The 14,161-nt window shown below is 52.2% G+C and overlaps 1 protein-coding gene across 19 annotated transcripts; it reads left to right on the top strand.

Moving 5' to 3' along the window:
• Bag6 (BAG cochaperone 6) lies at positions 1–12,318 on the top strand. 19 transcript variants are annotated; one of them, XM_050132322.1, is made up of 26 exons: positions 1–144; positions 912–1,032; positions 3,249–3,366; positions 3,459–3,655; positions 3,897–3,950; positions 4,111–4,185; positions 5,626–5,861; positions 6,166–6,295; positions 6,657–6,854; positions 7,023–7,275; positions 7,443–7,520; positions 7,633–7,740; positions 7,854–7,966; positions 8,060–8,147; positions 8,437–8,750; positions 9,284–9,575; positions 9,704–9,873; positions 9,986–10,039; positions 10,158–10,260; positions 10,342–10,466; positions 10,604–10,750; positions 10,836–10,895; positions 11,005–11,148; positions 11,224–11,331; positions 11,747–11,893; positions 12,153–12,318. In XM_050132322.1, exons 2-26 carry the CDS (start codon positions 925–927, stop codon positions 12,246–12,248), a joined length of 3,516 nt encoding a protein of 1,171 aa, XP_049988279.1. In that variant the 5' UTR covers positions 1–144; positions 912–924; the 3' UTR covers positions 12,249–12,318. The 19 variants fall into 19 exon arrangements, with proteins under 19 accessions (XP_049988279.1, XP_049988277.1, XP_049988272.1 ...); XM_050132320.1 differs by having other exon boundaries at positions 2–260; XM_050132315.1 differs by lacking the exon at positions 1–144 and adding an exon at positions 268–418 and having other exon boundaries at positions 8,063–8,147.
• The last annotated feature ends 1,843 nt before the right edge of the window (positions 12,319–14,161 follow it).

Raw genomic sequence — 14,161 nt, 5'->3', positions numbered from 1 at the left:
CAGGCGCAGTGCGGTCCCCGGGCGACGGCGGCGGCGGCTCCTCGGGGTGTTCGGCTCCCTCCCATCTAGGCCGACCCCGGCCCGTCTCGCCCCCTAGAAACTCACTGTTTGGGGCTGTGGACTTTCTCATCGTGCCCCACAAAAGTAAATTGGGGGGGAGCCTGGGGAAGCCGGAAGTACCGCCTCGAGATCCCCCCCCCTTACGATCGGGGAAACGGAAGTGTTCTTTGGTGCCAGGTTGGGGGAGACCGGAAGTGACGGTACCGTGGGGAAGTCGGGGGGCGGAGCCACGGGGTGGTGGGCTGTGTATGTGTGTTTGTATGTGTTTGGCCGCGTGTGGGTTAAGTCGTGTCGCTGCAACACCGACGGGAGGCGGAGGCGGAAGAAGGGGGCGGTCAGCGAGCCGGTCCGGGCTCCCGTGAGTGTCCGTGGTGATTTAGGCGGGTTCGGTCGTGGTGGTGCGCGTGCGCGAAGCCACTCTCCCCCGCGGACTCCAGCGCGACCCTCCCCTCCCCCCCACTTCTCCCCCTCCCCCTCGCGTTGTCCTAGGATTTCCCGATCTCTCGGGCGGGCGCTTGCTCGGTCGCGACCGGTGATGACACTGGTCTCCGGTCGGTCTCGTGCTTGCTTCCCCGATTCCTAGCCCAACTGGCTCTCCCTATTGTGATTGGCATCGTGGAGCCCCTCCCACCTTTCGTCCTTCACCTCCCTATGCCGTCGATCTCCTGCCCTTTGTGCTTCTCTTCCCGTGCCCCCGAATCAGAGAGGAGGGATGAGGGCGAGGATGGATTTATGTGTTTGTGTATGAGAAACTTTTAAGGGATTGGGGCGGAGATTGGGCCCAGAGAGTCTTCCGTGTCTATAAAACAGTGCGGGCGACAGCGAAACACCCTCCCCCCGTTCTTCCTTAGAGAGCTGTCGGCCATGGAGCCGAGTGATAGTACCAGTACCGCTATGGAGGAGCCCGACAGCCTGGAGGTACTGGTGAAGACCCTGGACTCTCAGACTCGGACTTTTATTGTGGGGGCCCAGGTGAGACAGCGGACCTTTGTAGAGCTGATACCCCGTTTGTCTTCTAGGGATGAGCCCGATTTTCTTGTCATTGACTCCTTTGTCCCTTCCTGGATAGAACATCTGATGTTCTTGTTGAGTGAGGAGGTGTGGTTACTGTTGAGTGGGGCAGGTTTGTTCCGTCTTCACCTTGATGGGACTCAGTGAAGCGGGGAAATAGGAGGAATCTCTACCTGTCCTGGGCGGACCTTGGCCTAAAGGGACAGACTTGACCCCGGCCTTTGGGACCGGAAGCAGCATAGGGACCTCAGACAAGTGTGGTGTGTCTGTTCTTTTTTTAAACAACTTGTTCACAGGTTTATACTACATAGAGTCCAGAAACCTGCTTTCATCCACTGTTGGGTAGAATTGCCGGTATCTGGGGCATAGTTTGAATCCCTTGAGCTTGTAAGGTGCGGTGTGGACGCAGTAGCATAATCCTTTGAGAAAAAAAATCATGAGGTGGTCATTTTCGTGTTTTTCTAAAACACTTGAAATATCACATATGCTTCTGTGAGTAGGTGTACGTGGGAGTTAGTTCTGCCCCTTACCGAGAGTCACTTGTCTAATTCTAATTAGGAAGATTCTTTTCTGGGGGGTGGGGACAGTATCTCAGGCTGGTCTTGACCTCCTGGCCATTTTGCCTCCACTGTCTGTGCCACATTTTAGGTGTGTGTACCATATTTGACTTTTTTTTTTTTTATAGGGTTTCTTTGTGTATCCTTGGCTGTCCTAGACTCGTTTTGTAGACCAGGCTGGCTTTGAACTCAGAGATCCACTTGTCCTGGGTGATGGTGGTACACACCTTTAACCCCAGCCCTTGAGAGGCTGAGACAGGCAGAACTCTGAGTTCAAGGCCAGCCTGGTCTACAGAGCAAGTTCCGGGACAGGCCTCAAAAGGTACAGAGAAACCTTGCCTTGGGGGAAAAATGTCTGCTTGTCTCTGCGTCCTGAGTGCTGGGATTAAAAGCAAGCGCCACTCACTAGCGGCAAGATTTTTGAGACAGGTCTCCGTGAGCCCATCGTGTAGCCCATGTTGCCTTGGTTCTCACTGTGTAGATCAGGGTGGTCTCAGACTCACAGAAATTTGCCTGCATCTGCCTCCCAAGTGCTGGAATTCTGCCTGAGTTTTATTTTTATGTGTGTTTTGTCTGTAAGCATAATGTGTACCATGTGTGTGATTGGTGCCCAAGAAGGACAGAAGAGGGTATCAGGCCCTGTGACCTTTTTCTCTCCTTGTGGGAGTTAGGAAGTCACAGCACCTACTGTTACGTATGGATGGTTTTAAACCTCCATGTCTAGGAGTTAAACTCTGGTCCTGTGCAAGAGCAACAGTGTTCTTAGTCTCTGAGACGTCTCTAGCCCCTCATTCTGTTTTAATTCAGCATCTCACTTTGTAGCTGACTGGCCTGGTAGTCACAGAGATCCACCTGCTTTTGTCCCCATGGGATTAGAAGCTTGTGCCATGATACCCACCTGTTTTTAGCTTTAGATTACAGTTGTGAGCTCCTGGTGTGGCTTTACATTTAGAAAAGGAGCTCACTTTTAGATACTAAGTTACAAAGAAAGGGAGAACTGTTTGGCTTTTTTATTGTAAGATTTATTTTTATTTATTTATTGTTATCATTATGGGTACTTTTTGGATTTTTTTTTTTTTTCTGAGACAGTCTCTCTGTATAGCTCTGTCTACCTGGAACTCACTGTGTATGTAGACCAGGATGGCCTCGAATTCCCAAGAGATCCACCTGCCTCTGCCTCCCAAGTGCTGGAGGCATATACCACCACTTCCCGCTTATTTTTAGTTATATGTTGGTTTGTGGGGACAGGGTATGTACGTGCCTGTAGGTACTGGGTCTCCTAGAGCTGAGTTCACCAGTAGTTGTGAACTGCTGCCCAGTATGGGTGCTGGAGATTGAGCTGCGGTTCTGTGCAGTAACAGACTTGGTGTCAGTTCTTAACCGCTGAGCCTTTCTCCAGCCTGTTTTTCTTACTGGGGTTTTCCCTCCTCCCGTTCATACCTAGCTTTGTTTATTGTCTGTTTGGGGTTTTTGTTTTTGGCTTGATAAATACCTGCTTATTGGTACAGTTGGCTAGGGACACTGTTTGCTCTTATCCTCACTCAGCACCTGAAGTCAGGTGTCCCTCTTCCTTCTTCCTTCCTTTGGTTTTCTGATTCCGACGCATGACTGTCCTTTCAGATGAATGTAAAGGAATTTAAGGAGCACATTGCTGCCTCCGTCAGCATCCCTTCTGAGAAACAGCGGCTCATCTACCAGGGCCGGGTTCTGCAGGACGATAAGAAGCTCCAAGAATACAGTAAGGGCAGGGGAACTGCCTGGGGCTGAGGTTGCTGTCCGAGGCCGTGGGTTTTTACTGACAAGCTTTGGTGTCATCTTTTTCTTCTGCAGATGTTGGGGGGAAGGTTATCCACCTGGTGGAACGGGCTCCTCCTCAGACTCAGCTCCCGTCTGGAGCATCTTCTGGGACAGGGTCTGCCTCAGCTACTCATGGTGGGGCACCCCTGCCTGGCACTCGGGGGCCTGGGGCCTCTGTTCACGACCGGAATGCCAACAGCTATGTCATGGTTGGAACCTTCAATCTTCCTGTGAGCCTGTGTTTCTCGTGTGGGAGGGTTTTGTTGGGGAGAGTGGCTCTCATTATGGCAGCTGTAGGGAGCGTAGAAGACAGGTGTTTTGAGTGCTTGCCTTGAGTTTGGAAGACCCTCTGACCTATAGTGGCCTCAGTTTTTGAGGAAAAGAGGGTAGGGGCTCCAGAAAAGGAATTGGCAGTATGGAGGCCTTAGTATGTGGCTTCTCCCAGAGCAACTTCCCTTACCCTTTCCCCAGAGTGACGGCTCTGCTGTGGATGTTCACATCAACATGGAACAGGCCCCAATTCAGGTATTGAGGGGCCTGGGAGGGTCAGGGAAGGGGATCTGGGAGAAGGAGGCCATGAGGTGGGGGGAACCTGGCTGAGGAGATGCCTGGGAGCTGGTGTAGTATGTTTTGGAGCTCACGGCTTAGTCTCGGCCCTGCCCTGATCATCCTCCTTATGTTATAGAGTGAGCCCCGGGTACGGCTGGTGATGGCTCAACACATGATCAGAGATATCCAGACCCTCCTGTCCCGGATGGAGGTGAGTGGGCAAGTCTGCCAGGCTCCATAGTTCCTTTCTGTTCTCTCTTCTCATGGTCTGGCAGGAAGAATATTGCTGGCCACAGTCACAGCGACTGCAGTGCCTTCCTAGTCTGTCTGTCTGTCTGTCTTTCTTTCTTTTTCTTTTCCTTTTTTTTTTTTTCAGCTTCTCTGGCTTTGGATCCTGTCCTGGAACTAGCTCTTGTAGACCAGGCTGGCCTCGAACTCAGAGATTTGGGCTTAAAGGTGTGCGCCACCACCACCTGGCTTCTCTCTCTCTCTTTTTATTTATTTATTTTGGCCTTCCTTCCTTCCTTCCTTCCTTCCTTCCTTCCTTCCTTCCTTCCTTCCTTCCTTCCTTCCTTCCTCCATGTCCTGCCTGTAGGCCAGAAGAGGGCATCAGATCTCACTAAAGGCGGTTGTGAGCCACCATGTGGTTGCTGGGAATTGAACTCAGGACCTCTGGAAGGGCAGTCAGTGCTCTTAACCGCTGAGCCATCTCTCCAGCCCCCTATTTCGGTTTTCTTAAGACAGGGTTTCTCTGTCAGTTTGGAGTGTGTCCTGGCACTTGCTCTGTAGACCAGGCTGGCCTTGAGCTCAGAGATTCTCCTGCTTCTGCCTCCTGAGTGTTCGGTGCTGGGATTAAAGGCTTGCGACTCCACTGCCCGGCAGGTTTTCTATGTAGTCCTTTTAGGCAAAGAAAGTCTGTTTGCGAGGCTGCCTGCCTCAGTTTCTCAGGTGAGGTTTATGGGCATGCTCCAGTGTTGTGTGCTGCTGCCAGTCCTGATGCCGGTTTCTGAGTTCATTTCAGGCTTGCCAGATAATGCCATAGATTCCCTGCATTTAGAGAAGTAGCCCCCTTTTTTTTCCTTGAGCTGTCTCTGTCCTGGGTTGTCCTTGAACTCAGTGTGTCTCCTAGCTCATCCTCTTAAGTGCCCTGATTATAGGTGGGAGGCACCATGCAAGGCTGCATGCCATATTTTTAAATTTTTTTTTTCTTTTTGTTTTGCTTTTGAGACAGGGTTTCTGTGTGTAGCCCTGGCTGTCCTGGAACTTGCTTTGAAGACCAGGCTGGCCTGGAACTCACAGAGATCTGCCTGCCTCTCCCTCCTGAGTGCCAGGATTAAACATGTGTGCTGCCTCTACCGGGCAGTTTTTAAAATTCCTTAACGATCATCATGTTAAGGGTGGGGATACCTTAACTGTCAGTTTTGTTGTAGCCACAGTGACCATTTCCTCTCCTTGTTTAGGAAGTTAGGGAAGCACGGTTGCTACTCTGTAAAGGTTACAAATGGTTCCCGTGTACCCCACTTCTGCCAGCCCTGCCTTCGGGGAGTCTTGGTGGGCACCATCTCCACTCTTTACTTATTTGATATGCATAACCCTCAGCAGCAGTAATTTCATCCTGTCCTTGGTGTCCCGACTCTTCCTCCACATTCAGTGTCGAGGGGGACCCCAAGCACAGGCCAGTCAGCCACCCCCGCAGACGCCAACTGTGGCCTCGGAGACAGCCTTGAGCTCACAACCGTCAGAACCAGTCGAGAGTGAAGCACCTCCTCGAGAGCCCATGGAGTCAGAAGACATGGAGGAACGCACCCCAGCCCAGACTCCAGAGCTTACCCCTTCTGGCCCAGCTCCAGCGGGTCCAACACCTGCTCCAGAGACAAATACGCCCAAGTGAGAGGTGGAGGGAACCTTTGGGGACCAGGAAGATACGAAGCGGGGAAAGTGGATGATGGGGGGATCAAAGGTCAGCGCTTGTGTAGCACTAATGTCTGAGGCAGGAGGCTCTATGAATGCCTCCGCCTGTGCTTTGTAGAGGCCTGGTCTGGTTTTGAGCTCTTTTTGGCTCCTCTGCACAGGGCCATGCTGGGACATGGGAGCAATTGGCTTTCTCTTCTCCGTTCTCTGCAAAGAGAACCCCTGGGGGCTGGCAGGGGCCCTGGAGGACAGCTCATCTCACTGCCCCATGTTCCCGCAGCCACCCTTCCCCTGCCGAGCATGTGGAGGTGCTCCAGGAGCTGCAGCGCTTGCAGCGCCGTCTTCAGCCCTTCCTGCAGCGCTACTGTGAGGTCCTCGGTGCTGCGGCCACCACAGACTACAACAACAACGTGAGCCTTGGGATGGCCTTCCTGCCCAATAGCCCAGTACCTGGATAGCTCCTCACTGTCCTGTGTTAGCGCACACATACCCCCCATAGGGGACTGGTCTACGTGATGGGGTGGTGACAGTCTGTGGACTGGTGTGTCCTCAGTTGTTTAGGAAGTGTACAGGGTGAGGAAGATCTTATGTGGTTACTAAAACTTTGCTGTGTCTTGTGGAAAAGTATTTATGTATACTGAATAGAATTTACTTGAAAATTGAAAAGCTTTAGTTCATGTGAAAGCTTCCCAAGACAAAGCATGTGGCAGTCTCCGAAGCCATTATCCCTCTTGTTAATTTCTTGTTTTTCTGGGTTTGCCCTGGGCGCAGCATGAGGGCCGTGAGGAGGACCAGAGGCTGATAAACTTGGTGGGGGAGAGCCTCCGGCTGCTGGGCAACACTTTCGTGGCACTGTCTGACCTGCGCTGCAATCTGGCTTGTGCACCCCCGCGGCATCTTCACGTGGTGCGGCCCATGTCTCACTACACGACTCCCATGGTGCTCCAGCAGGCAGCCATTCCCATTCAGGTGGGTTCAGGGAGCCTGGCTGGAGGGAGAACAGGGGCATGGGAGATGAGGGTGACCCAGATGACAGCTGGGAAGCTCTGGAGCAAAAACTAGGGAAATAGCATGAGGAGTCTTTAGAGGTGGCTCTCAGCCCCTGCGTTGTTCTCACATCTGCATCCTTCTCTTCAGATCAATGTGGGAACTACTGTGACCATGACAGGCAACGGGGCTAGGCCTCCACCAGCTCCCAGTTCAGAGGCAGCTTCCCCGGGTTCTGGCCAGGCCTCATCCCTGCCTCCATCTTCTACCACTGTGGATTCATCAACTGAAGGAGCCCCCCCGCCGGGGACAGCTCCACCCTCAGCTGCCAGCCACCCACGGGTCATCCGGATTTCCCACCAGAGCGTGGAGCCTGTTGTCATGATGCACATGAACATTCAAGGTGAGCGCGGGGAGGCAGGAGGGGAGGGGCTCTGTCCTTGGGTTTGCAGAAAGAGAAAGTGGAGGAAAGGGCAGGGTTTCTGGAGGCCTGGGGAATGGATGATCTCAGGAGGATACAGCCAAACCTTGGCCCTACCCTTCTTAATTTTTCCTGTCTTCCCTGCTCAGATTCTGGATCACAGCCCGGTGGTGTCCCGAGTGCTCCCACTGGTCCCTTGGGACCTCCTGGTCACGGACAGACCCTGGGTAAGAGTGAGGCTATAGGAGCAGGCTGAGAGCTCTGGGTAGAAAAGGGGTAGGGCTGAGTGGGTGGCTTGAAGTGGTCCAGGTTCAAGGTTACATCAGACCCACCCCCCAGGCTCCACCCTCATCCAGCTGCCCTCCCTGCCCCCTGAGTTCATGCACGCCGTCGCCCACCAGATCACTCATCAGGCCATGGTGGCAGCTGTTGCCTCCGCGGCCGCAGGTAATGGAAGGGGAGGCCTGGGAGGTGGGGCCTAGTTAATGGTGGTGGGTCTTGTCTGCTGGCGGGGAAGGGCTGAACCCTCAGCCTTCTTTGGTCTCTCTTTTTGCCCACAGGACAGCAAGTGCCTGGCTTCCCAACAGCACCAACTCGGGTGGTGATTGCTCGGCCCACTCCTCCACAGGCTCGGCCTTCCCATCCTGGGGGTCCTCCGGTCTCTGGGACTCTGGTGAGCAAGGGTTGGGGAAAATACCAGTGAGGAAATACTGGAGGATTGTGGGAGGGGGGAGGGACAAGATTAAATCTTTTTCCTGTTCCCCAGCAGGGCACTGGGCTGGGTACAAACACTTCATTGGCCCAGATGGTGAGCGGCCTTGTGGGGCAACTTCTTATGCAGCCTGTCCTTGTGGGTGAGTCCTGTTCTTTTCTAGCTAGCTCAAACTTTACGTATTTCCAGCTGCAGCTGGGGTTACTGTGAGTTCAAGGACACCCTAGACTGTAGACTTCTAATTTCTAAGCTAGCCTGGGCTACTGAGTAAGATTCTGGAAAGGGCTGTCCATGACAGCTGTCCTGCTCACGCATGTCCTTGTCTTGTAGAAGTTCTTAGTTTCTGTTTTCCTGCCGGAAAGGCCAGGATGAGGCAGCTGAAATCTGGTTTTTGTTCAAATTGTACTTTTTTATTTTTTGGTTCTTAACAGCTCAGGGGACTCCAGGAATGGCTGCAGCTGCAGCTCCTGCCCCAGCTCCTGCGCCTGCCCCAGCTCCGGCCACTGCGTCAGCTAGTGCTGGTACCACCAACACAGCTACAACTGCTGGCCCTGCTCCTGGGGGTCCTGCCCAGCCTCCACCTCCGCAGCCCTCTGCAGCCGACCTTCAGTTCTCTCAGCTCCTGGGGAACCTGCTGGGGCCTGCAGGGCCCGGGGCTGGCGGGCCTGGCCTGGCCTCTCCCACCATCACTGTTGCAATGCCTGGTGTGCCCGCTTTTCTCCAGGGCATGACTGACTTCTTGCAGGTAAGTGACTGTCCTTGTTCCCTTGTGCTCCAGCCCAGTAGAGCAGTGGTCTTTGTTGCCGCTCTGTAACTGCCTTAGTGAGGGGACAGTGACGTAAGAGAGGACAGGACCTGAAGATCTGTGGATGCCTAAAAGTCAGCACTGCCTGCTTCCTGCTCTGACCCGGTCTGTCCCTGAGTGTTCTGGCTTAAGAAGTTAAGATTAAAGCTAGCTCTTGCTGCTCGTGCAGAGAGACCTGACTCTGATTTCTAGCACCCACATGGTGGTTCACAACCATCTGGAGCTCCAGTTCCAGGGATCTGTCACTCTCTTCTGGTCCCCATGGGAACCAAGCATACACGTTTAACTGATGTAGTCAGGCAGAATGCCCATACACATTAAATACAGTGATAAAAAAGAGTTTTTTTTAAAGTCAAACTCAGAATTTAGCTTCCTCCCCTTCTCCCAGGCTTACTGTTTTGTGCCCTCTTGATGCAGTTTTTTGTTCTTGACCCTGTGTCTTTGTCTTCTGTTCTTTACTCCTTCTCTGTTAGGCATCACAGACTGCCCCTCCACCCCCTCCCCCTCCTCCACCCCCACCCCCTGCCCCAGAGCAGCAGACCACACCCCCACCAGGATCCCCTTCTGGTGGAGCAGGGAGTCCTGGAGGCTTGGGTCCTGAGAGCCTGCCACCGGAGTTTTTCACCTCGGTGGTGCAGGGCGTGCTGAGCTCCCTCCTGGGCTCCTTGGGGGCTCGGGCTGGCAGCAGTGAGAGCATTGCTGCCTTCATCCAACGCCTCAGTGGATCCAGCAACATCTTTGAGCCTGGGGCTGATGGGGCTCTTGGTAAGCAAAATGGAGGTGCTATAGTCTTGGGAACTAGCAGGGTTGAAGGGTAGTTGGCTTTTCTTTACTAAGGATTAGGGCTAGGCTGGGACGTGAAGGCCATTGCTCACTTCTGACCCTCTCCCTAGGATTCTTTGGAGCTCTGCTCTCTCTTCTGTGCCAGAATTTCTCAATGGTGGATGTGGTGATGCTTCTGCATGGGCATTTCCAGCCACTGCAGCGGCTCCAGCCTCAGCTGCGAGCTTTCTTCCACCAGCACTATCTGGGTGGTCAGGAGCCCACGCCTGGCAACATCCGGGTAAATGAAGGCGCTGGGCCCCAGAGATTTCCTTGCTCCCCACCTCCATTCCTTAACCCTGACATCAGTCAGTGAGGTGGAACTAAACCTGAGCTATGACGTTCCTCTACAGATGGCAACCCACACACTGATCACTGGCCTGGAGGAATATGTGAGGGAGAGTTTTGTGAGTATACTTTGTGTGTTTTCTTCCTGTCTAGGTTTGGGCGGGGAGGCTGGGGGTCCTGCTGCCTCCACCTTCTAGATCCTCAAGGTCCTGATTTGGAGTTCTTTCTGTGTTTCAGTCTTTGGTGCAGGTTCAACCAGGTGTGGACATCATCAGGACAAATTTAGAGTTTCTGCAGGAGCAGTTTAACAGCATTGCTGCTCACGTCCTGCACTGCACAGGTGAGGCCAGCGCAGCCGGGGAGAGGGTGTGTTGGCTGTGCAGGACTGCCAGACTCATGGGCCTCTCACATTTTCCTGCAGACAGTGGATTTGGAGCCCGGTTGCTGGAACTGTGTAACCAGGGCCTGTTTGAGTGCTTGGCCCTGAACCTGCACTGCTTGGGGGGACAGCAGATGGAGCTTGCTGCCGTCATCAATGGCCGAATTGTAAGCACAGTTCTCTGGGCTCTAGCTTCTTTGTTATGTCTTGTAGAGTTGATATTTCTCTCCAGACACTGCACCTGCTGCGTAGATGTAGATCACACGAGCAGGTTGAAAGTTCAAGTGGGATTTCTAACCCTCAGCGTCGCATGTCTCGTGGAGTGAACCCGTCCTTGGTGAGCTGGCTGACGACCATGATGGGACTGAGGCTTCAGGTGGTCCTGGAGCACATGCCTGTGGGCCCTGATGCCATCCTCAGATACGTGCGCAGGGTCGGCGACCCCCCTCAGGTACGGAATCGGGATGGAAGGAAGAGATGGGTGGACTGACTCCTCCCACACCACCACCAGCTCCTTTCTTTGTCTAATTTCACAGGCCCTTCCTGAAGAGCCAATGGAAGTTCAGGGAGCAGAAAGAACTTCCCCTGAACCTCAGGTACCAGGGAGAGGTGGAGAGACCAGATAATGTATAGATGGCTGGAAGAAAAGGGGCTTAAGGGGCAATGAATTCTGAAGTCCGGACCTTCCTGCCATCTGCTTTCTAGTGGGAGAATGCTTCTCCAGCCCCTGGAACAACAGCAGAAGAAGCCATGTCCCGAGCCCCGCCCCCTGCTCCCGAGGGGGGTTCCCGAGATGAGCAGGACGGAGCTTCAGCTGATGCAGAGCCTTGGGCAGCTGCAGTTCCCCCAGTAAGTGGCGAGAGGTGATGCAGTGGGTTAAAGAGCTGTAAGTTGTGGAATTATTTCTAATCCTTTCCTCCCCAGGAATGGGTCCCTATTATCCAGCAGGACATTCAGAGCCAGCGGAAGGTGAAACCTCAGCCGCCCCTGAGTGATGCCTACCTCAGTGGTATGCCTGCCAAGAGACGCAAGGTTGGTCTCTTTCCTGAGGATGTCTCTCTCTATGCAGTACCCTTGTTGAGCTAGTTGAGTTTCTTCATCTAGTTAGGAAGCCTGCTTGGGGGTCAGGCTTGTTCATGTGAACCTTCATCTTACTGTTTGTGGCAGTTCTGGTACCTCAGCTTTGTGATTTCCCAAGTGATTAGGGTCCATTGTGTAAGATGGGCTTTGCCTTGAAGAGTAGCTAACTCTGAGTCTCAGATGGTCTGACCTGCTGGTGCCTTCTTTTGCAATCAAACATTTTCTGGCCATAAATTAGGAAGGCATTTCTGCTGTTAAAACCACATGCAGACTGTTCCCCTACCCTGGTTAACTAATGGAAAGGGTGAGCTGGGTGGTGGCACTGGGTCTGATGTTGATCCCCTTTTCCCTCTCAACCTGTCCCCAGACAATGCAAGGTGAGGGCCCCCAGCTGCTACTCTCAGAGGCAGTGAGCCGGGCAGCTAAGGCAGCCGGAGCTCGGCCCCTGACAAGCCCCGAGAGCCTGAGCCGGGACCTGGAGGCACCAGAGGTTCAGGAGAGCTACAGGCAGCAGGTGCCCCACTTTCAGCAGAATAGGGATGGTCTATTGGGAGGGTCGGGTCAGGTTCCTGCTTCCCGGTATCTATTGAGAGATGAATTGGTAGTGTGGGGGCTGCCGGTTGGTGGTCCAGGTTTTCCTGTGGCCTTTGGGAAGGCTCAGCTGTCGCATTGGGCTTGCTGGGAAGTACATCCTGAGGGTTGTCTCTTCACTGGGATCCTAGGGCTAAACCAGGACTCCTTCAACCTGCTTGTGCTTTCTCTCTCTACTCTAGCTCCGGTCTGATATCCAGAAACGACTGCAGGAAGATCCCAACTACAGCCCCCAGCGCTTCCCTAATGCCCACCGGGCATTTGCTGACGACCCCTAGCTTTCTCACCAGGGGACCGTTTCCCCCTTCCTTCACAGTATTTAAGAAATAAAAGTCGGATTTTCCTGGCTCCTTTGTCTGGTCGTGTTGAATACTTTCATTTCCTTCACACATTTCATCAGAGAATCCCTAGGTGCCCAGTACACATACACCATTCATACTCTCCTTATGGACTGTGTGCAGGCCTATCAAGATGTACTCAGCTGGGCAGTGGTGGTTACCATCTTTAATCCCAGCAGTTGGGAGGCAGAGGCCAGCCTGGTCTACAGAGCAAGCTCCAGGACAGCCAGGCTACACAGAGAAACCCTGTCTCAAAGGACTGAAAATGCTAGACATAGCATTCTGTGGCACCCATGCACCTCTGCCACCCGTTATCCTGCCTCTTTAAGAGGCTGCTGTTGTAACATCAGTTAAACTAGTCTCATTTTAAGCTCAGGCCAGCTCCTAAGTTTTACAACTTGGCCCTGGATCTCTGGAACAGGAAGGCCTGATGACTAAGTTCCATGCTGAAGAAAACCTGAAAAGTAGGAGGCTATAGGGTATTTGGTGGTTGAATGAAAGTGGACCCCCATAGGGAGCGTCACTACACTATTAGGTGTGGCTTTGCTGAAGATGCTCAGGCCAGGCTGTGGTACAGTGCTGCTCTCTGATCCAGATATAGGACTCTTGGCTCTTCCAGCACCATGTTTGCCTGTATCTCACTATGTTGAGCGTAACTAAATCTTTGAAGCTGTATGCCTACCCCATAGTTGCATGGTTATTGTGTCTCTTCACAGTTGGTACCAAGAACTGGGGTAATGCCGTGATAGGCCTGACCATGCTTTTCGAGTTTTGGATTAGGATAGGAAAGTAGCTAAGTACATTAAATGAGACTTAGTGGACCATGTTAGTAGGGAAAAGGAGGTGCCAGTAGCAGTGTGGTGCTGGGGGTATTTTGAACTGTGGGGCCCTGGCTTAAGAGGTTTCAGAGGAGGATATTAATATGTTGGCTAGAGATGTGCTTATATTTTGATGAAGAATGTGACTTTCTGCTCTTCTACAAAAAAGTGCCTTGAGGCTAAATTGAAGATTTATGAATAGTTTTGACAAAGATTTCCAGATAGCTCAGTAGTGACTATGGCTTGGTTATTTGTTGCCACATGTACACAGATCTATAATGAAAAGGAGCAAGCTGAGCAATGAAAAATACAAAATGAACTACTTGAGAAAAGGAACCCCGGAAGTGTAAACAGATTAAAGTAAAGCCTGATGACCCCACCCAGCATTAGGATGGTGGTGGATCTAGTCTCATCTACAGAACAACTTCCAGAACAGCTTTAGTTTTAGTCAGTGAAGGAAACCATGGAAAACAGAAAGGTGGTGAAGTTGTAATTGAACAAGGGGGCACGTTCCAGCCCTTGGCAGCTTCAGCCACATGGTTCTGAATTTTGAGTCAAGAGATGCAAGAAAAGAGTTATGGAATCTCTCTCAATGGCTAAAGATGCAGAGGCCAGCATGTGTCAGGATATGGCCTAGAGCAATGGAAATCTAGCAAGGAGAGCTGCTAACAGTGGAAAGTTGGAGCTCATTAGAGACTCAGTTTGGAGTCTGCCGGGCTGGTTTACGGTGTTTGGTCCAGCATTTCCTGTTTTGGAATGGTAATGAATATTCTATACCACTATATGTTGGAAGCATATGATCTGCTTTCTGACTTTATAGGGGATTTAGTTAGGAGATAGCACAAATCTCAGAAAAGACTTTGAACTTTTAAACAGTATTGAGACAATTGTCATTGACTATGGGGCCTTTTGAAATTGGACTAAATGTATTTGTATTATATTGTTACAAGCTTATTAGAGCCAGTGAATGGAATGTGGTGATTTGGATGTAATTGGCCCCCATAAACTCATAGGGAGTAGCACTATTAGGTGTGG

This window comes from Alexandromys fortis, unplaced genomic scaffold (genome assembly GCF_014885135.2).
Source record: "Alexandromys fortis isolate MF-2015 unplaced genomic scaffold, M_Fortis_MF-2015_v1.1 scaffold_422, whole genome shotgun sequence".
Classification (NCBI taxonomy): Eukaryota; Metazoa; Chordata; class Mammalia; order Rodentia; family Cricetidae; genus Alexandromys; species Alexandromys fortis.
The sequence above is the reverse complement of the archived record's forward strand: the minus strand, read 5'-3'. Positions and strand labels throughout refer to the sequence as shown.

Bases quoted from the DNA above. Each gene is read 5' to 3' on its own strand.
- Bag6 (XM_050132314.1), top strand. From the start codon at position 309: ATGTGTGTTTGTATGTGTTTGGCCGCGTGTGGGTTAAGTCGTGTCGCT. The intron at 419-911 runs GTGAGTGTCCGT...GTTCTTCCTTAG, and splicing joins GCGAGCCGGTCCGGGCTCCC to AGAGCTGTCGGCCATGGAGC. The intron at 9,874-9,985 runs GTAAATGAAGGC...GTTCCTCTACAG, and splicing joins CCACGCCTGGCAACATCCGG to ATGGCAACCCACACACTGAT.